The sequence below is a fragment of the Pipistrellus hanaki genome (genome assembly GCF_964339955.1).
Source record: "Pipistrellus hanaki genome assembly, chromosome: 6".
NCBI classification, from domain to species: domain Eukaryota; kingdom Metazoa; phylum Chordata; class Mammalia; order Chiroptera; family Vespertilionidae; genus Pipistrellus; species Pipistrellus hanaki.
The window spans coordinates 12,834,534-12,858,161 of record NC_140508.1 but is presented as its reverse complement, the minus strand read 5'-3'; the positions used below and the strand labels follow the sequence as shown (position 1 = coordinate 12,858,161).

The window sequence follows — 23,628 nt, the reverse complement described above, 5'->3', positions numbered from 1 at the left end:
TTGCCCCCATCCTCTCAACCTGATAGAAAATTCTCACCAATATCTCATTGGCTGGCACAGACTGACACTTGGTAGGGAACAAAGGATTCTGCCACCTCTCAGGTCAAGCCACAGAATGGAGAGGAAAGGATTTCACAAAATAAACAATAAAGTCTCACATAAATGTACTACAACCATATTTCCTATGATGTTCCTCCCCAGTGGCAGACATTAGGCCATGTTTTGGAGATTGATCTGTAACAGAAAGAACCAGGCATCCTGGACTCTAATTTCCAGCATGGTCATTAACTATGTGATCACGGGCATGTCATGTCACCTCTCTCAGCCCATTTCTCAGCCTGTGCCAGGGGTTGGTCCTGATCGCCGTGTCCTAAGGTAGCTTTGTGAAACCTGAGCCACAAAACTCAGAACTCAGCGGCCAAATGAGCTTCGAAATCACTGCGCATTCTATCCAAAGCTGGGAGTGGCCCCTGCACCCAGGCACCTGTTGAACCCTGTTGAACCCAGACGTTCCTTTCCTTAAAGGACATTGGCTGACCTACGATGGCCAAAGTGTTCTCAGTGAAACTGGAAGCTTTGCACGATCCATTTTGGTCTGGTGTGGGGTTAAGCCAACAGGCAGGGCCCTTGGCTACTTTCAACCCCACATCAATCAAAACCCTCTCTCTACCATTATCTATTTTTGTATTCAACATTTGTAAAAAAAAAAAAAAAAAAAAAAAAAAAAAAAAAAAGGGTAGGGTTGGGGTTTCCAGATACTAAAATCAAATGACACTTTGAAAACTACTAAGATATGATAATAGCATAACTCTTCAGATTCTTCATCTAATACAACAGATAGAACAATATCTGCTCCTGGCTAGTGTGCCCCATTTTTCTTGTCATCAAAATAAAAATAATACCAAACCAGGTTTAGGTGAGAATTACATGTAGTAATACATAGAGGTACATAGAATTATGCCTGGCACAAGAGTCCTTAAATTTTGGTGATTATTATTGTCACCACCAGGACTCTGAAGCTATTGGGAGCTCAGTCTCCTAGCACATAGCTTGTCTTTTCCTCTAGAAGACAAAGATTACCCAATGACAATCACGCTGCATGGTTTCTGAGCTCTTACTTTGTGCAGATTCCATGCCAAGAGCTTGATAAATATCATCTCACCTAATCTTTAAACTAAAACACCATGAGGTAATTACTATTATCATCCTCACCTCACAGGAAGAACCACGGCCCAGAAAGATGCCCAGTGAGAATGAAGGTCCTGATTGATTAGTGATGTCTGCCCTGGGCATGACATGAAAAAATGCTCAGTGAGAAAGATGGTCCTGCAGGATTGGTGATGTCTGTTGGCTCTGTAGGTTGGCAGTACCAGAGACACCCAGGATCATACAGCCAGTCAATGGCAGAGCCAAGGCTCAAATCCAGTCCTAAGAGAGTCCAAAGCTTACAGGCTGCTATCTACAACTACAGTTTGTCAAGATTTTTAAACTCCTAAGGATTAGGACTCACTTATTTTTTAGGGCTTCCCTATCACTGACTGCAGTCCTGTGGTACATAGCAGATGCCAAATAAGACATCTTATAATAAGATTAGTGGCCTGGTGCATGAAATTCATGCATGATGGTGGGAAGGTTCCCTTAGCCCAGCCTGCACCCTCTCCAATTGGGGACTGCTGGCTCCTAACCATTCACTTGCCTGCCTGCCTGCCTGCCTGCCTGATTGCCCCTAACCCCTCTGTCTGCTTGCCTGATCACCCCTAACCTCTCTGCCGGCTTGCCTGATTGCCCCTAACTGATCTCGCCCCCAACTGCCCTCCCCAGCTGGCTTGGTTGCCCCAACTTCCCTCCCCTGCTAACTTGATCTCTTTCCAACTGCCCTCCCCTGCTGACCTGATATCATCCCCAACTGCCCTCCTGGAGGCCTGGTTGCCCCCAACTGCCCTCCCCTGCTGGCCTGATCTCTCCCCCAATGCCCTCCCCTGCAAGCCTAATCTTGCTCCCAACTCCCTCCTCTGTTGGCCTGATCTTCCCTAATTGCCTCTGCCTGCCTGATCATCCCTAACTGCCCTCCCCTGCTGGCCTGATCTTGCCCCAACTGCCCTTCCCTACAGGCCTAATCTTGCCCCCAACTGCCCGGCTCTGCCAGCCAATTTGGTTCTGATTGGTTGGTTTCTATGTCAGTCAACTTCAAAAGCTCCACCTCCTAGGCAGCCATTGGCTCCTCACAATTGACCCAGATTTGGTTCTAATCGGCCGGTTTCTATGCCAATCAGCATCTCTGGGCCTATCAATGGTCCCTGATTAGAAAGGCAGGGCTGATCAGCAGCCCTGGTAGAGGCCTGGAGGGAAATGGAGGCGAGGCTGCTGGCCCACCCTGGAGAGAAAGAGAGAGGCAAGTGCTGATCAACAGCTACCACACAGGCTACAAATCAGACTCTGCTTCTCTCTTCAGGCCTCTCTCCAGGTCTGATTCGCAGCCTCCTCAGCAGTCAGTCAGTGCTGGGTCACTGTGCCTGCAACCACAGTAGTCAGTGCTGCATTGCCACAGCAATCCAGTGCTGACTGCAAGACTGACTTCCGGTTGATCAAGCCTCCAGTTGTGATGGACCCAGGGTTTTTATATATTAGGATAGAGTCTGACCAGCTTTGAACCCCACGCTCACAGCCAGAAAACCATCTCTTCACACTAAACCATGGAACCACTCACTGTCACAGCCCGACTCACCTGCAGATGGGAATGGCAGGCACCAGCGGCTTGGGCCACGTCGGGGGCATCAGCAAGATGGACTCGGGAGCCGAGTTCCTCCTCTCGTCCTGCTCGCAGGGCCCCAGGAACTCCATGGCCGGGTAGATGTGGCGGGGCAGGCCGGCCTTGGGCTGGGCAGCAGTCACCGGAGACGGGTCGGGGCTGGTCTTCCACATTTTGGGGGGAATCCCACAAGGCGAGTCCGGGGCAAGGCTGTTCAGAGCATCCATGAGGATGGCAGAGCCAGCCGTCGGAGGGTACCCGGCGGGGGCGCCGTCGTCCTGGGGCTGCGGTGAGGGGCTGCGGGAGTGCTGGGGTGAGGCACCGGGCAGCGGGGCGACCAGAGCCCCGGCACACGAGTGCCTCCGCTTGGCACCAGGCGACGAGGAGCGGGAGGCCGGACGGGGCACGGGTGAGTGGCGGCCCAGGCAGCTGTCCTCAGCGAAGCTGGTTCGAGGTGACATTATTGGCGAGGTTCTGGGGGAATAATGAGCAGGGATGTTTTGAAACTGGGGACACAGGTCGTCGGGCCCGCCGCCGTTATTGGGCGAGACGCAGGGCGAGGTGTAGGGGGAGAAGGTTTCGGAAATGAAGCTGGCAGAGGAGCCGCTGCTAGCGGGGCTCAAGCAAAGCGGCTGCTCGCGGTAGCCCTCGAAGCCGGGCACAGGCAGGGTGAACCGTGGGCTGGCGGCCGCCCCCAACAGGGCCACCTGCTCCCCCAGGAGGCCGGCGTCTCTCATGCGGAGGCCCCCCCCTGCCTGCATCAGTTCGTGGGACGGAGTGATCTCGATCCGAGGGCTCAGGCCCGAGGCCCCCGCTGGCTTGGCTGGGCTCAGAAAGTTCTGGGGCCCTACCCTATCCGGCTCTCCGAATCGGCCGGGGGACTCGCCAGAGAGACTGGCGAGGGGGTTGTATGGCTTGAGGCCATAGTCCAGGACATCGTCATGGTATGCAAGTCCGGAGGGTGGGCTGGCGACCTTATGTGCATTCGGCTCTTCTGGAAAGAGAAGGGGGGGAGGGGAGGTCTCTTTAAGCCTCTGGAACAGAACTCCCAGCGCAGAGCAGTCACAGGCTGGGCGTGTCTCCTCTGCTTGTTTACGGTTTAAAACCCCACCACGCCGAACCCCAGGCTGGACCCCACTTCCCTCAGCAGCCGGCTCCCTGAGGCCGAGGCCACAGCAGGAAGGTTTGAGGGCGAGCATGGCCTGGCCACACCGGGAAGCGTCAGCTGGAGGCCTGGCTGGCCACCTGGCTGATGACTCCCAAGTGCTTGTCTCAATGGGGCCATTAGAAGAAATGCATTTCATTCCACAACCTAGCGCGCGCCACCATATTCACTCCCAACGGAAACAAAGGCTTCTCGATACAATACTTACCCTCATCACACACACACACACACACACACCGTTACTTTCCTTATAGGCTGGTCACAGCCCATTCAACAGGTTTCCTGTCCCACCAGTGGGCTGTGACCCCCAATTTGGAAAACTCGGACCTAGGCCCACCTCGTCGCTCTATGTGTCTGACACAGATTCGGGGGGATGCAAAGGGAGGGTGCCCGGGCCTGGAGTGCATGGAGCTCTGGGGTCAAACCTCAAATATTCACGCTCCACTATCAGAAGTAGCTTCATTCTGAGCCAGAACTCCTGTCTCCTGGCTTATTTTGTTCAGGTGAGAGCCATTTTACAGATAAGGAAACGGAGGCCCTGGGAGGGGAAGAGATTCTCCCTAAACCACAGAATTAGCAGGTTTGGAAATCCCACAGACAAACTACTTGGCCCCCAAAATGCAAGGCTCTGGCTATAGAGTCTTCCAAACTGTCAGGCCAGTGGCTGGAGAACACCCTAATTTTTCTTTCATAGTAGCCCTCCATCACCGGCTCCTGCCGCCACCTCACAAGGCCCCACGGCTAAAGACTGGAATTTGCAAAGAATCCAGCTATCCCTTCCTGCCGCCCCTCACCCAGTCCTCCTCCAATCTGCCCAGCTCAACACAGGCCCCTCCATTCAGCCTTACATCCAAGCCATCAGCAAAACCTGACAGCTACAGTTGTTTATAAACCAGATTCCCGTGTCACCCCTTCTCCACTACAACCACCCCTGTCCAAGCTGCTCTCCTCTCCCATGTGGACTCTTCCCCAGCCTCCCCATCTCCAGCCTCGCTCTGTATGGTCCGTTCCCCACGCAGCCATCTTTGGAAACACCCCTTCCTGAAATCCACTTTAAAGGCTTTCCCTGACACTATAGATGTCATCTACACTTCTTAACACACTTATCCCTGGGCCCTGGCTTGTCTTGCCCCTCCCACCTGTCCCTTCTCCTCCCCCGCCTGACTCAGCAACAGCCCAGAGACACCTGGCTTTTCTTCCATCGGAGTCTGCCTCTGAGTTCCTGAGTGTTTCCCCCTCTGCCTGGGAACTCTCCCCGCAAGGCCTTCACTTGGCCACTTCCCTGATTCCGTCACGTGCCTGCTCAGTCAATTCCCCCTTGGGTTGGCCCCTCAGAAAGATCATCTCTATCCTCACCCCAGTGTCCTTCTCCACCCCTTTTCCCTGGCATCTTTTTCCATTGGCACCAGCGACCGGCTCACATGACATCAGATATTTATCTGTTTAGGGAATTCCATCCCACTAGATCAGGGGCAGGCAAACTACAGCCCCCCTGGGCCAAATCCGGCCCACAGACTGTGTTTATCAATAAAGTTTTATTGGAACACAGCCACTCCTCATTTTGTATATGGTCTACGGCTTGCTTTTGCACTGTAACGGCAGCGTTGGTAGCCATGGCAGAGGCCATATGGCCCACAAAGCCTAAAGTACCCGCTGTCTGACCCTTTATAGAAGCTTGATGACTCTGCACTCGGGTCTATCCTCCACTGAGGCTGGAACCATGTCAATTAGCATTCAGCACTGTTTGCCAAGAACCTAGCACAGGTGCCTAGAGACTGTCCATACACTTTGGTGGAGTGACTGAGCAAACAAGTAAGTGAAAAATATATGTCCCAGGGCCTGCCAGGCAGAAATGGGACCTCTTCCTAAAGTGGTGCAGCTGCACAAATGATCCTCAACCTACGTGGTTCCCCTTTGGGCCATCCTGGAGACGCTGTCTGGCTTAGCAGAGCTGATCTTATAGGTCCGGAGAGTGCCCCCACCCCAGGTGAGAGCTCAGAAATGGGTTCCCACAGCTCTTAGGAAGGGGCGGGGAATCTTGTTTCTGTCAAGGGCCATTTGGATTTTAAAAAAAAACAAAAAACATTTTTATTGATTTCAGAGAGGAAGGGAGAGGGAGAGAGAGAGAGAAACATCAACGATGAGAGAGAATCATCGATCGGCTGCCTCCTACACTCCCTCTACTGGGGATGGAGCCTGCAACCCAGGAATGTGCCCTTGACCAGAGTCGAACCTGGGACCCTTCAGTCTGCAGGCCGACGCTCTATCCACTGAGCCAAACCAGTTAGGGCCATTTGGATATTTATAACATCATTCTCAGGCCATACAAAATTATCAACTTAATAATTGGCCTGCTCTATTTGGCCAAACATTTAATTAACTCACCCCTAATGCTCTGTCTGGGCCAGACCAAATGATTTCATGGTCCTTATATGGCCTGTGGGCCGGACATTCCCCTCCCATCTTAGGGGAAAGTTAAATAACCTCAGCAAGGCCAGCCTGGCCTTAACCTCCTTCCCTGGACTCCAGCCAAACTGGCTATCTTTCTGTTCATAGAAAGCATCGCACTCCTTTCTGCCTCAGGACCTTTGCGCTGGCTGTTCCCACCCGTACCCAGAAAGGCCCCTTCTCCACATAACTAAAGCCACTCATTCCCATCATGTGCTTGGGAGGATTTCCCGGCCTCCTTGACTAGATCAGACCCCATTCATACTTCCCTGCTCTGTCCATCCACTATCACCATGCATTACAATTAAGTAATTCTGGGCTCTCCCCCAACCTCCAGGCCCACCCCCACCCACCAGTCAATTCCGTGGACTCTCCCTCCCCACTGTATTCCTAGCATGTGGACAGGACCTGCCACAAAGCAAGCGCTCAAAAAAAAACAAAACACACACACACACACACACACACACACACACACACACACACACCCTATTTATTGGTTGGGTGAACAAATAAATAAAAGTGAATTCAGAAAAGTCTATGTGAAATGTTTAAACTACTATTCCAAGATGCTAATATCTATACCAAACGATAGAAAGCTGTAACCTCAAAGAAGGTGATTCAAAAAGGGATGGAGCCGGCCCGGTGACTTGGTTGGTTAGAGCACCATCCCTACACCGAAAGGCTGTGGGTTCATTCCCGGTCAGGACACATCCCTAGGCTGCAGACTCAATCCCAGTCAGGGTGCCTTCAGAAAGCAACCAGCATTTCTCACATTGATGTTTCTCTCTCTCTCCCTCTCCCTCTCCCTACCCCTCTCCTTTTCTCCCTCTAAACATATCCTCAGGTGAGGATTAAAAAACAAAGAAAGAAGATTAAAAAGGGTTTAAAAAGTCCTTTCTGCATGAAAACGGAGGTATGGTGTTAAAATAGAAAAAGCAAAATGCGTCCAGTACGCACGCACACAAATTGCTGCTGAAAGTGACAGGAAACAGTGACTTCCTCTGGCGAGGGGAACTGAGCAATTCGGCAGCAGTGGTCTAGCAGAAAGAGGCCTGCTTTCTGTATTATCCTGAGAAAAGAAACACAGTTCCTCAAAGAGACGTGTTTTTATTTTATTTTAAAGGTGGTCATGGCATAACATAACATACAGCAATGACTCCCTGGTTTAGGAAGCAGGAAATGGAGAGCTAGTCCCCCTCTGCCACTAAGGAGCAGTATGACCTCGGAGAAGTCCCCCACCCACCACCGGTACCTCTCCACTCTCGTCGGTAACAGGGACCAGTGTCCTCGGTTGCTTCTGGCTGTGGTTGTTCTAGCTAGAATCTGCAGGGTCTAGAGTGCTTGCAAAGCTGCAGATCAATATAAATCTGAATATGTCCATGCACGTGCACACACACATACACACACACACACTCTCCTTCCTGGCAGGTAGCAGAGCATATACTTTTAATCTACAAAGCGATTAACCTCAAATCCATAACAACATTCTGATAATTCGCCACCCTGAGAAGCAGCAAAACAAAACACAAAAGGTCTCTTAGCAAAAATTCCGGCCTTATCAGAAAAACTGCTTTCCATCTTATCAGATAAACACCCCAACGGGGTGCTGTGAAAAGTCACAGCACTCGGCCATGCGGACACACACCGCTCACACGCCCTGGCCGCCGCTTACAACGGAAAGGCTGCTTTGCTAAGCAAAAGCCTTGAAAACATGTACGTTGGTTTTCATTCATCCAAGCAGCAGTTTCTCTTTCTTTTCTTTTTCTGCCCCCAGATTTTGAAAGTTGAACAGCAAGCAGGAAAAGGAAGGTAGTTTATAATCATGAGATCCTCAGTCCTCTGAATATCAGACAAGTGGCTCATCACTAAAACATGGCAGGAGCTAGGGTCCTTCGCTGCTGCTCCTTCAACTGCCAGCCTCACACACCACCCTCTGTAAGTCACCGTGATCCCCACATGCTCTGGGCAAAGCCAGTTTCATCTCAGAACCACCAGATTTTCTCAGACACATTGCCAAAAATCTCGCTTTTCGGACACTTGCATAATCTCTGCTGTAGCAATAATGCACCACCGGTAAATAGTATGTACTTAATATTTCTATTTAAATCCACTCACATAAGACTTTATTTTCTTTTCTTTTAAGGGGAAACTTTACACCACTACCACAAATGGAAAATCAGTGTCAACTCCATAAATAGAAGGGAGGGTAAAGGTACAATAAAAACAAAAGTTACCAAATTCAAGCAAGACACCACAGCTCGGAGCCTGAGGCCCCTCTTTCTCTCCCTCCTATGCTCTTTCTGTATGGAGGTATAACTTACATCCACAGATTTGGGGGTGCAGAGTTTGATGGGTTTTGCCAAACGTTAGGCACCCTCGTAACCACCCCCTCAGTCAAGATGTAGGACATCTCGTGAACCCAGAGAGCCTACCATTTTTAAAGCTAGAGGGGGGAGGGAATGGCAAATGTCCGAAAGGAAGGCATTAAAGACACAGTAGCATCTAACTGAGACTCCATTCCTTGTGACTAGTTCAGAGAGAAGAAGATGGTTCTCATCATATGCAAGGTCCTCAACAGTGGACCACGGGAACCCATCTCACCTGCCGGGCGGTCCTGGCCTGCACTAGAGGCATCAGTACTCAAAGAGGAACAATAAAGTGTAAACAATGATGAGGGGTTGAAAGGGTGCTGCTCTCGGTCCTCTGAGCCTCCATGCCTTTGCATATGCTGTTCTCCTTGCCCTGAATTCCCTCCCATGCCTCCTCTCCTCACTTAGCCTAGCAAGCCACCCTTTGTCCATCAGGATTCCACTGGACCGCGTCCTCCTGAAGGCGCTCACGTATTTTCTGGGCTGAATCAGTCAGCAGTTCTTCCGTGTTCCTAGAACCTGGAAAGTCATCTACATTCTAGTCAAGTCTATCGATTATAGATGCACTGTCTGTCTCCTCACTAGACTGAGCTCTTGGAAGGCAGATAGGGGTTAACAATAACAACAACAATAATAAAATAGCAAAAGCGGCTAACATCTGGAGAGCTTAAGTGCCAGGTGCTTTCGTTAGCCCATTGCAGGTGGTGAATTATTGGGTCGGCAACTAAGTAATTGCGGGTTTCACACATATATGGCTTCAGTTGAATTTTTAGGTTTGCAGACGTAGTACAAATGTAAAACACATTTTGTATTTGATAGTTGGCTATTCAGCTGTTAATCAGTAAAAAAAGTTTTTTGATCTGTTTTGTAGTTTTTGTTTGGCGTTCGTTGAAAAATGGAAAATCAAAAGGAACATTTTCGTCATATTTTGCTTTTTTATTTCCGCAAAGGGAAAACGCATCGCAAGCTCATAAAAAGTTATGTGCTGTTTATGGTGACGAAGCCTTAAAAGAACGGCAGTGTCAAAATTGGTTTGCCAAATTTCGTTCTGGTGATTTTTCACTCAAAGATGAAAGACGCTCTGGTCGTCCAGTTGAAGTTGATGACGCCCTAATCAAAGCAATAATCAATTCGGACTGTCACAGTACAACACGTGAGATTGCAGAGAAGCTTCATGTATCACATACATGCATTGAAAATCACTTAAAACAACTTGGCTATGTTCAAAAACTCGATACATGGGTTCCTCACGAACTGAAAGAATCACAGTTAACACAACGCATTAGCAGCTGCGATTTGCTAAAGAAACGTAATGAAAATGATCCATTTTTAAAACGACTGATAACTGGCAATGAAAAATGGGTTGTTTACAACAATATCAAGCAGAAAAGATCGTGGAGCAGGCCAGGTGAACCAACTCAAACAACATCAAAAGCTGATATTCATCAAAAGAAGGTTTTGTTATCAGTTTGGTGGGATTACAAAGGAATTGCCTACTTTGAACTCTTACCACCCAACCGAACGATCAATTCTGATGTCTACATTGAACAACTAACGAAATTAAACAATGCAGTTGAAGAAAAGCGGCCCGAATTGACAAATCGAAAAGGTGTTGTATTCCATCATGACAATGCAAGGCCACACACATCTTTGGTCACTCGGCAAAAATTAATGGAGCTTGGTTGGGATGTTTTGCCACATCCACCATATAGTCCTGACCTTGCACCATCTGATTACTTTTTGTTTCGATCTTTACAAAACTCCTTGAATGGTAAAAATTTCAATAATGATGATGATGTCAAATCGTACCTGATTCAGTTTTTTGCTAATAAAAACCAGAAGTTTTTTGAACGTGGGATTATGATGCTGCCTGAAAGATGGCAAAAGGTCATTGATCAAAATGGGCAATACATTACAGAATAAAGTTATTTAGTTCCATGAAAAAATTGTCTTTGATTTTCTTTTAAAAATCCGCAATTACTTAGCTGCCGACCCAATATTTAATCTTCCAACAACCTGGAAGGCAGGCACCATTTACTGCCCTTTCACGGATGGACACAGAGTGAGTTACGTTGTCTGGAGTCTCACAGCTTGAATGGAGGCAGACCTGAGGCACCCTCACCCAGTAGCCAGGAATTCTCAACTTGAGAACCTGGGACCAGGCAGATCTTAACTATGGGGACTAGAGGGTGCTTAGAAGCATCCCTGCCTCTACCCCCTAGAAGCCAGGAGCCTCTCTGCCCCTCCGGCCGTTGTGACAACCAACAAATGTCTCCAGGCATCGCCCAGTGTCTCCTGCGAGGCAGAACGGCCCCCCGTTGAGAAGCACGGCTCTGTGCTCACCGCCTGACACCTCATCACGGCCTGCCTGCCGCGGAGGCCCGCGCTGCTGCTGGAGGCACCGCCGGTGAGTCACGCCTCAGACCTGCCAGGATTCAGAACCGGGACATGTGCTCGCTGTCAGCCTGGCAGGTAGCTCGCTCCTGCAGCAGAAGTCTGAAGTCCTAACGGCCATCACCCTTCCTTTCCCCACGGTCCCGGCTGCTCCCCAACATCGGGGCCCGGGAAGGTCTGGGGAGACAGGATGGCTGGGGAGGCCACTCCAGCCCCATCTCAGCAAGGAGTCTGCGCTGAGGTCCCGGTGTCAGTCACACTGTCAGGGGACTCCAGCCCGCTGTCCCATCCCCCGGCTCTGTGGCCTGGGGGACCGCGGAGTCCTTGTGTGCCCCAGGTGATGAGGTCGGTGACAATCCCAACCTCGTGGCTCACCTGACCCACAGAAAGCCCGAAACGCAGGGGCTGCACACTCACTGATGGAGCCCACCTGCATGTTAACGTGGAAAGAATGGCCGTTTCGGTGAACATTCTACCTTTCTCTGCTCTCACTGCTTTGTTTTACGCACACCAGCACCCAACGCCTTCGAAAACATTTTTTTTTTAAAGACATTTTTATAAAAATCAAATGGAATCATTAGCATTTTGGGGATTCTTTTCGCAGGGGTTCTGGGAGCCTTCAGAAAACAGGCGGAGTGGGTACAGCGCGCCTCCCACATCGCCTCCGTCCCATGCCCTGGACTCCTTTCCCTGGGCTGCCAGGGAGCGGACCCACCAAATCTTACTAACGTGCGAATGACTCAGTGAGCTACTCCCATAACAAACATGGGAAGAGCTAAACACAGACTTACCACTTGCTCCATTAACCACTGCATGTATTTAGTATATATCAATATATGTTTGTCTCACAAGAACCTTAGGAAGCAGGTGGTACAGTTTCCTTGTTTTACAAACAGGGGAATGAGGCTCAGAGAGGGTGAGTCACTTGCCCAGGATTGCACAGTTTCGGACTCCGTCTCAGGCAGCTGGGTCCTCTTCCCCCGCCACCGCTACGCTACCTACCCTGCTTCTCTCGAAAGGGGCTACTTCCTGGATGGTGACCCCCTCACCCCAGCACAGGGCACTGAGGTGCCCCGGAATAGTCACTGCTCCGGGGGCCCCACCAGGAGGAAGTTGCCCCGACAGCGAACGACACTGATCCCTGTCTTCTGGAATAATCACCGTCCCTCCGCGGCCAGGGACTGAGTCAAAGACTATTTTAAACACCACGCTCAGGCCGCCCGGTGGGCCTGCCAGCCCCGGCCCTGCAGGAGGCTCCTGCGGCCTGTTGCTCACTCTCAGGGACACACGGCCAAGTCTGAGCCGCCAGTCAGTGCCAACGGACCCGCGGACAGATCGCTGCTGAAAAAAGGAACCCAAGAGAAGAACATCTTCTCCGGGAAGCCTGGCGGGTGGAATTTTCAGGAAGCAGAACAGAGTGACCAAAATAGAAACCCATCAGGGGGACCGCAGGAGGCGGCTGTCTCTGTCCTTTGGGGGCGGGGGGCCACGTAAGCCCGTGCTCCCAGGCTCGAAGGGTGCGAAGGAGAAACCCCGGGCGGGGGCTGGCGGCCGGACGCCCTGGGACCCGCAGCAGCGACCCCGAGCTGCGTCCATCCTCCCTGGAGGTGGGGGAGCCACCCCTTGATGAGCTCACACCCCGAGGTGGTGCGAGTCCCAGGCCGCAGGTTTGAGACATCACAGTCTGTTGCCATGGCAGCACCTGGGATGCCCGAACCTGGAGGTGCAGCGGGAGGGAAGGGGAGAAGATGGCGGGGAGGGATCCTGCCTCCCGCCACCCCCAAGGCTCTCCTAACTCCCTGCACCGTCGGGGCTGCAAGGAGTGGTGCGAGGGAGCAAGAAGGTGGATGGGTTTTTCATCTGGCGTCTGCAGCACCTATTGGCAAGGCCTTCTTGGAAACGCTGCAGGACGTCATCGAGTAATAAATCCAACGCTCAGCAAGCCTCCCCCCGTGCTCAGACGCACGACGGTGGTTGGATTCCCTCTCGATGCATCGTGTGTATTAATAACGACGGATCATGTGCATTAATAGCGACAGGGAAGAGGGCTGTCACTCCATCGTTTGGAGACGACACATGCAGACACAGGGCAGGAAAGGACAAGAAATTCCATCCAGATAAATCAGGTCCAGAAAGGGGCGGGAGGAAGCTTACACCAAATGCTCTGCTGTTTGCTGACCTTGCCCCACGTAGGACAGCTGTCTGTCTCCACCAGAGAGAGCAGGAGGAGGCCCTGGTCCTGCTTCCCAGGCAGCCTGCCACCGGGACACAGGACCTACCTGGGACAGTTTGCAAGCAACGAGCCTTGCAGACTGGCTGCTGGCATGGCTGTCTGCAAAAGCACATGTACCTACCCCTCGGCACGTACTCCTGGTGCAGGGGTTAGAGACATGGGTTTGCATCTGCAACCTGTGGGCCTCAGGGTCAATGTCAGGATGGGGGCAGCGGGCGCCAGTCTCAAACTGGGGTGGAAAGAACCACCTCTTGCTGATTTAAAGTCCTTCAACAGGGCCCTGCCGCCTCCAAGAAGTTCAGAGACCTTCCTATTTCTACTCATCCGCACGGCTGAGGGCCCCTGTGCCTTGGGCCTGCACGGGCACCACTCCCCTCTCTGCCACGCGCCGTCAGCCTGGGTGCAGGCACTGTCAGCTCCTGTTACAAATGGGGAGACGGAGACTCGGGGTGCAGGGAGGCACCCAAACCATCAGGGGCACAGCTGGGATTCACACCGAGACATCACTTCATGCATCAAGGGGCACAAACATAAAGGCACAAATCGTGTCTTTTTACATGTGTGTGCACACGGGTGTCCCCCATGCATGGTATGCAACATTTCCACCCTGCCTGCCGGGGGCTCCCCTGTGACCCCCCCAGCCAGTAACCCTCCCCCGGGGGCACCCACCAGCCTGACTTGTCTCACCACGGACTGGGGTTTGACTGCCCTTGATGGTCACAGAAACAAAAGTCAAACAAGACGTGTACATGTCATGTCTCTCGCTGAGCACCGTGTCTGAGACTCATCCCTGTCATGTGAAGCCGCAGTTTCCTAACACTGGGTGCCATTCCATCACATGGGTGCCCAGTGATCTATTCATCCAAGGAGCCAGCCCCTGGAGACCGAATGGGGACTCCGAGAGGTCCCTTTCCAGCAGAAGACAGTCCCTCCACACTGGCCAGGCCCTGCATGACAGCAGGACACGGGCGGCTTCTGCACCGAAAGGAGAAGGAAAGATCTGGTCAGGAAAACTGACCAGAAATAGACCAGACAATCCTCCTCAGAAACGGGGCTGCCATGCTCAGCCCCCGGCTCCCTCAAAGGCCTGCACGAGAGCACAGGGACAATCCCCCCCTCTTTGCATCCTCAGCAAAGACCCCTCCCCTTTCCACCAGCCCCTCAAAGGGCTTCATCCCTACAGAGTCCCACAGCCCCTGGCACAGCCTGGAGCGCCGATTTCCACCTTCCTTTCAGCCGATCTGAACCCCAAATGGAAACTGCCCCTGGAAGACAGAGGGGCCCCTGCAACCCCTGGCCCGGGGCAGAGCTTTAAAATGAATACCTTATTGACTGACAGGTTCTTTATTTACACTTTTCCCTGGGAGCTTTGATTTCGGTGCCACGTTCCCGGGAGCTGGCACGCTTCATCAGTGGGCCCTGCCAACCCTGGTCATTAATGGCATTCCTCCTTCTCCATGGCAACGGGGTGATGTCACCCGTGGCGGGTTTTAGACCTGCAGCCCTCCTTCTCGGGATCACACAGGTACACGGCCCCTTCCTGGAATCTTTACAGTCACTCCTTTGCGCCCTCGTTTAGCGTTCCCCCTTCAGCAGGCATGCCCAAGCAGGTTTGCTTTAATAAGGACCCTTACAAATCCCGGGCTTTGCAAGGACTTTGTCCCCTTCAGAGAGCTCACCCTGGCGTGGCCCCATTAAAATCACACGTGAAGGGCTGGCTTTTAGAATGGCGTCTGGGGGACTCAAACAGGCCCCGCTGAGGAAAAGCTCCCCCGAACCTCAGATTAGGACGCACGAAGGGCCCCAAATGCTAATTCGGGAAAAGCAATTTCTCTGCTCCGCTGGTAGCTTACAGTCCGCTTTTGATACCTTCCTTTGGCAGAGGACAATACCAGCATTAAAAAGTCTAAGGCAAGGGAAACAAAAGGAAAAATAAACAAACAGGATTATATCAAACAGAAAACTTTTTTGCAGAGCAAGAGAAAGCATCAACAAAATAAAAAGACAACCCACTGAAATGGAAGGACATATTCACCAATGATACATCTGATAAAGGGTTAATATCTAAAATTTATAGAGAACTTAAAAAACTCAATATAAAACACACACAACCCAATTGAACAATGGCAGAGGACCTGAATAGACACTTCTCCAAATAGGACACACAGATGGCCAATAGACATACGAAAAGATGATCAACATCATTGATCAGCAGAGAGATGCAATTTAAAAACCACAATGAGGCATCACCTCCCACCTGCCAGAATGGCTATCATCAATAAATCCACAACGACAAGCGCTGGTGAGGATGCGGAGAAAAGGGAACCCTCGTGCACTGCTGGTGGGCATGCAGACTGGTGTAGCCACTGTGGAAAGCCACATGTAGTTACCTCAAAAATTAAAAATAGAGCTGCCTTATGACCCAGTGAGTCCACTTCTGTGAGTATATCCAAAGAAACCTGAAACACTAATTCAAAAGAACATATGCACCCCTATGTTACTTACAATAGCCAAGGTCTGGAAGGAGCCCAAGGGCCCCCCAATAGATGAGTGGGTGAAAGAACTGTGGTACATTTACACCATGGCATGTTTTTTTGCCATAACATGAAGAAAATCTTACCCTTTGCGACAGCATGCGTAGTAGAGAGCATTGTGCTAAGTGAAAGAAGCCAGTCAGAGAAAAGACAGGCACCATATGATGATCTCACTCATATGTGGAATTTAATGAACAAAATAAGCAAGCAAAATAGAAATGAACTCATAGATACAGAGAACAGACTGACAGCTGTCAGAGGAGAGGGGAAGGGGGAAGCTGGGTGAAAAAGGTGAAAGATTAAGAAAAAAAACCTTATAGACACAGACAACAGTGTGGTGACTACCAGAAGGTAAAGCGGGGGGGGGGGGGGGGGGGGGAGCTGGGAGAGGGTTAGGGGGCATAAATGGTGATGGAAGGAGACTTGACGTGGTGGTGAACACACAATACAATATACAGATGGTGTGTTAGAGAGAACTGTACACCTGAAACCTATATAACTGCATTATTTAATGTCGCCCCAATAAATTCAATAAAAATTTTAAACATTTAAAGTTCAAGACACTGGGCTTTAGATCTAAATTCCAGTTTATAGAAAATGCAGGGGACAGAGGAGCATGTTAAGAGACACCACTGGCAAAATCCAGAATGTGGGCAACTGCACAAGAAAAAGCCTTTTCTTCAACAAATAAACGCCAAGAAAACAGACTGATGGTGACCAGGTCCACCAAATACAGTGTGAGGGTTTTGTCTGGATCTTGGTTCAAACAAGTTACCCATTAAAAGGATACCTGTGCCCTGCAGGCGGCTCAGCTGGTTGGTGCATCGGCCTGTACACCAAAAAGTTTCAGGTTCGATTCCTGGTCAGGGCACATAGCTAGGTTGTGGGTTTGATCCCCAGTTGGGGCCTATAGGAGAGGCAACCGATTGATGTTTCTTTCTCTTTCCTTTACTTAAAAAGAAAAAAATTAATAAAAACATAGAAATTAATTTTTAAAAAAAATAATAATATCCTCAAGTGGGGATTTAAAAAAAAAAAAAGATACTTGTGAGCAGGGAATCTGAACCCTGGACCTTTGAAATTAAGTAACTGTTCTTTTTCAGGTTTGATAATGCTATTGGATTTTTCTCAAGAGTCCTATCTTTGAGAGATACATGCCTGTGTATTTATTATAAGATATGATGCCATCTGGAATCTGATTTGGAGTTACTGGGCGAGGGGCATGGAGAAGCAAGACCGACCCCGTGTCGGTAAGTGCTGGCGTGGGGAGATGGGAACGGGGAGGTAGTCACCCCGCTGTGTCTGCTTTCCCCTGTTCTGGAAGGAGCTCCTGCTGACAGCGCAGGGAAGCCAGAGGCCGCCCTCTGGCTCTGGGGGCGCCCTGCCAGGCTGTGCTCCAGGTGGGGAGGCAGGCAGCCCTGACCCACCCCAGGAAGGGCCCCCGGGTGGAGTCTCGCCTTCTTCCCTGAGCTCAGTTTGGGAACAATCAGCAAAAAAGCAAACCTCCCAGCCGCCTGGGGAAGCGGCCCTTTGGCCCGAGCTCTGAGGAACCTGGCTGTTTCCTGTGCTGGGGCGGAGGAAGGAGGAAGTCCCTCTGTGGGGGGAGCCTCAGGGCATCCATCAGGCAGCCTGTCCGGGCTGCATCTTCCCGCCGGGCTCAGGGGGCGGTCCCATGGGGACGCAGGACACCTGGGGAGGCCCGCCTTCCTGAGCAGCAGAGTGGGCACCTCCCAGCCCGGAGTCCGGATGAGCCAGAAGCCTCTGCAGCCAGCCAAGCTCTGGGGCCGAGGCAGGGACCACGTGAGGGATTCAAGTCAGAACTCAACGTGTGTGCGGAAGTGAGATAACTCGCTGTAGCACAGCCCAGCCCGGCTGCCCACGGCTCCTCTTCAGTGACACCAGGCTCTTCCCTCTGGACCATGTTCTCCTAAGGCCCAGGATCCATGCAAAGGCCGCGCCAAAGACTCTCTCTCTCCTCCAGGAGCCAGTGCCCTGGGGAGGTCAGGAGAGCTCCAAGTTCCTTAACCCCCACATCCCACCCCCTAACACTCCCCACCCCACCCTCCGCAGCGGCCCAGCATCTACCCAGCCCAGCCGCTGGCACTTTAATCACATCGCCTCCTAGAAACTCCCATCAGCCCCATGGGGAGCACTGCATCCCCATCCCCATTTCACAGATGAGAAAACCGCCCAGAGACTCAGAACCATGGGCATCCATGTACAACTTTTCATCCATCTCCTTGGCAATTATTTACTGCACACTCGGTAAGGCTGGGTATTCTGCCTGACCAAGGTCATGCAGATAGAAGGCAACTAAGTCAGAATTGCAAGCCAGGATTTTCCTATTTCAGATTGGGTGGGTGTTCTGACCTGCCCAACGGCCTTCGGAGTTGGGGTAACATGTGTGATCCCCAGTTGGGGCCCAAACTTTCTTTGCTACATTTTTTTTTTAAAGATTTTTTTTTATTATTGATTTTTAGATAGCGAGGAATGGAGAAGGAGAGACAAACATGGATGTGATGTGAGACATCAATGGGCTGTCTCCTGCACACTCCCCACCAGGGACTGAGCCCACAACCCCGGGCATGTGCCCTAACCAGGAATTGAACTGGCAACCCTTTGGTGCTAGAGACAACGCCCAACCAGCTGAGCCACACCGGCCCTAGCTTTGCTCCCTGGTTTATGATGAGTACAGTCCCATTAGAAGAACAGTAGACGTACAGTGATAATTATGTAATAGCAAATGTGAAAGGTGAACACACCCCATGCTACTATACTTGGGCTCCATTAGAGCCGGAGTCAGTGACTTCTGGCTGAGCTGCAGTGCTGAGAGCAGGGACTCGGGTTCAAGGTCTGCTCTGACAGACACCACTGCACGGCTCTCAGCAAAGCTCATTGAGCCCCGATGACTCCATTGGTCTGCGTCTGGCTGTAAGTTTCAAATGTGCCACCAGGACTGAAGCCACTAGCCACCAATACTGCATTTTTCAAATGTATTCAACCCCTTCCCCTTAAAGGCCTAGGAAGCCTTGGGAACCAACCCAAATAGCCCTGCTTTAAGGTTTAAGGGCCTCCGTTCCCCCATCAAAATGTAAGGCCGCCTAAGAACAGAGGGCTTTTCATCTGGAAGTCAGGATGCATGCGTTCAAGAGTGAAGAATGCTCAAGGCAGCTTCCTCCCCATTCCCTTCGCCTCCCTGACAGTCCTGGCCTCCCTGCCCCTCCCCAGCGGCACCTGGAGACACTATTTATACGAGCAGGCTTACCGAGGCCTGTCCTTAACTTGACACAGACGATGTCTCTGAATGTCACATGCTAGGGGACCTGCTTGCTTAGCGTAGAACTCTATTTTTAGTAAGCACGCGCACACACACACACACACACACACAAAAAAAAAAAAAAAAAAAAAAAAAAAACAACCACCATGATACTATATTCCAGCACCTCGTGTGTCCCCATTTGTTTGCCAGGCTGTGTCTCACAGAGGTGTAGGCAGGGTGACCACATCTAATTTGTCTCTATACCCCCCACAGGGCCTAGCACAAAACAAGCATTCGGGAGTGTTTGCTGAGAGAATGAGGTTTTAATTGTCCCCTATGAGTGGGTTGAGAGCAGGTGTTCCTGAGTTGATGTGCAGGCAACACTAGGGAATGGGCTATATATCAGGGACTGTGACTCTCCCTGAAAATGGTATGAAGGGCAGTAAGCCCTGGGCAGTGTGCTCAGTGGTTAGAGCATCAGCCCATGCACCAAAGTGTCTTGGATTCAATTCCTGGTCAAGGGGACGTACCTGGGTCGTAGGTTTGATCCCCAGCCCCCATTGGGGTAAGTGAGGGAGGCAACCAATCAATGTCTCTCTCTCACACATTGATGTTTCTCCCATCCTTCCTCCCTTCCACTCTCCTAAAAATCAATGGGAAAAATATCCTTGGTGAGAATGAACAACAACAACCAAATAAAAAGTCACTGGCGGGCAGAGCAACTGGGACAGGTGCTCCGGCAGTGTGCATGCATATAGGATCTGTGGCTTTTATCAGCTCTGTAAAGGGCTGTGACCCAGAAAGTTTAAGGATCCCCAGAATAGACTTTACGAGCAAGGACCAGGAGTCTGTTGACCTTTCTGAAAGGGCAAAGTCAGAGACACATGCATTAGCTCAGCGGGAATCGAAGCAGGGATATACCGGGAGCACCGAGGCAGAGCAGAAATGAGCACCCCCACATATCAGTCCCAGGAGAAAGCTGGTCCCCCTGGAGGGGACAGGGGATTCCCAGTACCCACCTGTCTCTCCCAATGAATTATGGTTGGGAGAAGCAAGAATTCATTGAGTCCACAAGCACACACAAGGAACTGAACTTCTGATCTATCTGAAGGCCAACACACCTCTCCTTCTAAGGTTAAGTCAGGACGCCCACAGTCCTGTCCCCATTCATTCTGGGACGATGTACTTAGCTATCTCCCTCAGCAGAAAAAAAATAAGAATCTACTTGGCATAACTCTAGGCAAATAAACTTGAAAATCTAGATAGATGAAAAGGATCATTGCTCTGAAAGATAACAGTTTACCAAAACTGACTCCAGTAGAAATAGACAGTGTAGACAGACTACTTCCCACAGAAGCCATAGATAAAGTGGCCATGGAACCACTCCATAAAAAGGCACTAGGTCCAGATGGCTTCACACGGAAATGCCATCACAACTTTAAAAATTGAGTGGTCCCAACAATACATTGTTACTGAGCACAGAAACCAAACGATGCTTAAACCTAATAGCACACACAAAAGGGACATTACACACAAATACGACTCGTGAATACTGCTGAAAGAAATCTTCAATCTTATCAAACCAATGCAGGTCCCACCACCATAAGAAAGTAACACATAGTAACCAAGTGGATATTTCCATGGAAGTCAACATATTGCTAGATCTAAGAAGAATAAAATCATATTTTTCTATAGATGCTAAAAAGCTTCTCATGTAATTCAACTCCCATTCCTAATCAAAGCCCTCAAGAAAACAGGAATGGATGGATACTTCCTTGGCATGATTAAATGGATCCGCCTCAGTCCTAAAGCCAATAGAGTCCCCTGCTGGGGTTAGAAACAAGGAGGGCTGCCTAGCATTCTCTTACTATGAGCTTGCTACTGAAGCTGTCAGACAATGCAGCTGGACAAGAGAAAGCAATCAGAGGCTCCAGCTCAGGGATGGGAGGGGCCAGGTCTCATTATGCCCCCAGGATGTACCTCAGTAGGTAGTTGGATGAGTTAAGTGCACCTCTATTAACAAAATCCAGGGTTTAACAAAATGCTAGTAGCAAATCATACTGTTGATAGTTTTATTTTTTTTAAATATATTTTATTGGTTTTGTACAGAGATGAAGGGAGAGGGACAGAGATTTAGAAACATCGATGAGAGAGAAACTTCGATCAGCTGCCTCCTGCACACCCCCTACTGGTGCCTGCAACCAAGGTGCATGCCCTTGACCAGAATCAAACCTGGGACCTTTCAGTCTGCAGGCCAATGGTCTATCCACTGAGCCAAACCGTTTAGGGCTGTTGGTTGTTTTAAATGGGCAAATAACCTTATGAGGGAAGTATTAATACTTCGGCCGTTTGACTGACGAGCAGAGGTCCAGAGACGTTGAATGACTTGCCCAAGATCACTGTTGGTAAATGTCTGAAATCCCAGCCTTGCCATGCAGGGCCCCCTTACAACTGCGTTACATGTGCATCCCATCCAGTGAGGGGCCAGGGCCCTCCAGAATGCAGGCCCTGGAGCAGGAGGCCAGGTTCATATTTCAGTTCTGCTGCTCACCAGCTCTGACTTGTTGAGAGGAGTCCTTTCCCTCTCTGTGCCTTAGCGTCCTCCTCTGTGAACGAGGGTGACACTGTGCCCACCTGAGGGTTGGAGGAGTTACTACATGAGCTAATAAACACCTGCTACCTGCCAAACTTCCATAAAATGAGCACAACTTCCCCCAAATTCCCTAGGACAGTGGTCGGCAGACTCATTAGTCAGCAGAGCCAAATATCACCAGTACAACGATTAGAATTTCTTTTGACAGCCAAATTTTTAAAACTTAAACTTCTTCTAATGCCACTTCTTCAAAATAGACTCGCCCAGGCCGTGGTATTTTGTGGAAGAGCTGCACTCAAGGGGCCAAAGAGCCTCATGTGGCTCACAGGCCATCATTTGCCAACCACAGCCCAAGTACCTTCACCAATTTCTGATGTCCGTCCCACTCGCAGTCCTTCTCCTCCCTTGGTTTTTGCCAAGCTCATGCCCAGAGTTAAGGATAACATCTCCCATGTGTCACCATTATATTGTCATCGGGACAAAGCTCAATAGCAAGAGAAGGGTCAGTGCTGGCCCTTGGCGAGTGCCACTATGCAGAAGCAGAGAGAGGGGACCCCTGTGAACATCTGGGTGAGCCAGAGCCTTGCCCACATCTGGATCAGCTCACTTGAGCCTCTCAGGGTTCCCTTCCAGCCATGATGTCTCTGTGCCGCCTACTTCCCAGCGAGGAGCCCCTCTTTCACAGGTGCCAGAGCACAACCCCTCATCAGTGGCACAGAGGAACTTGACAGTGCAGAAGCCAGACAAATGCTTCCTCAGCCGGATGACCAAGGTCAGCATCAACAGGGGTAAGTCATGTTGAAATCTAGTGAGGATGTGACAGCAAAGGTCACGACCTCTATGGTCTCCCTCCCCCAAACTCATAGCTCCTGTCTAACCAAGAGACAAACACGCTGTGGGACATTCTACAATACACCTGATCAGTGCTCCTCTACTCTGAATAGAGGACTGACTTTAGGTCATAATATTTATCATTACTGGCTTTTAATTATAACAATATGAATGATAACAACATGAATGCATACTAATGCAGAATATTAATAATATGGGGTACTGGCTGCTAGATATATGGGAACTCTGTATCATCTTTACAATTTTTCTGTAAATCTAAAACTGTTCCAAAAAAATAAACTTTAAAAAAAAACACACAAACAGATTTCGGGGCTTCACTGTGGTCATTTAGACATCCATCTGGCGGCCACCAAGTCCCACTGCCAAGAAAAACTATAAAAAGCACCTCCCATTAGATTTGGCTTGGAAACTATTTCCCCGGAAATCACCCCCCTGCCAAAAAAAAAAAAAAAAAAAAAAAAAAAAAAAAAAGCTAGCTGATTGTGGATCTGGGAGGGGTGCATTAGTTCCCTGCAAAACATGACTTTAATCTTCGCGAACAGAAAGACCACTGATGCTCGAGGGATCATTTGCAGATTCTTAATCCTATCTTTTCAAAGCAAAGGATGGGCTCCAGATTGCAACTCAAGAAGGCTGGTCTCTCTTCTGGCTAATTATTTCCATCTCCAGCCAAAATATAGAATAATTACTAATTACTGTCTTTACTCAGGGAATCCCTGAGGTGGAAACAAGCCCCTCGCCTGAGGTGGCCAGTGAAGGCGCATGGAAGGGAAGAGCAGACTTCTCCTTCACCAGCCCAACAAGCATCTGTGGGCCAAAGCGAGCACCCCCTCCACGCCCGACCCCCACGGCCCAGGCCGTGGAAAGGCCACCTACACAAACCAGCGCACAGCCCTGCCTGCCTCCGCAGGCAGCAGCCCCCGTGACTCTCTGAAGTCACCAGCAAGCCTGCCCCGGAGGCTTCAACCAGGATTGGCTGGGCTGGGCTGGGCTGGGCTGTCAAAATCAGGAAGCCTGGTTAGATTTTTGTTT

The 23,628-nt window shown here is 50.3% G+C and overlaps 1 protein-coding gene across 5 annotated transcripts in view; it reads right to left on the bottom strand.

The window, feature by feature from the left end:
* Positions 1–23,628, bottom strand: part of NFATC2 (nuclear factor of activated T cells 2) — a 152,436-nt gene that overhangs the window by 115,484 nt on the left and 13,324 nt on the right. For 4 of the 5 annotated variants that reach the window (XM_084886990.1, XM_084886989.1, XM_084886988.1 and 1 more), the window contains exon 2: positions 2,726–3,743. In XM_084886990.1, the coding sequence (XP_084743116.1) occupies positions 2,726–3,743 (1,018 nt within the window). The remainder of the gene's footprint in view (positions 1–2,725; positions 3,744–23,628) is intronic. The other variant, XM_084886991.1, reaches the window with a different exon arrangement.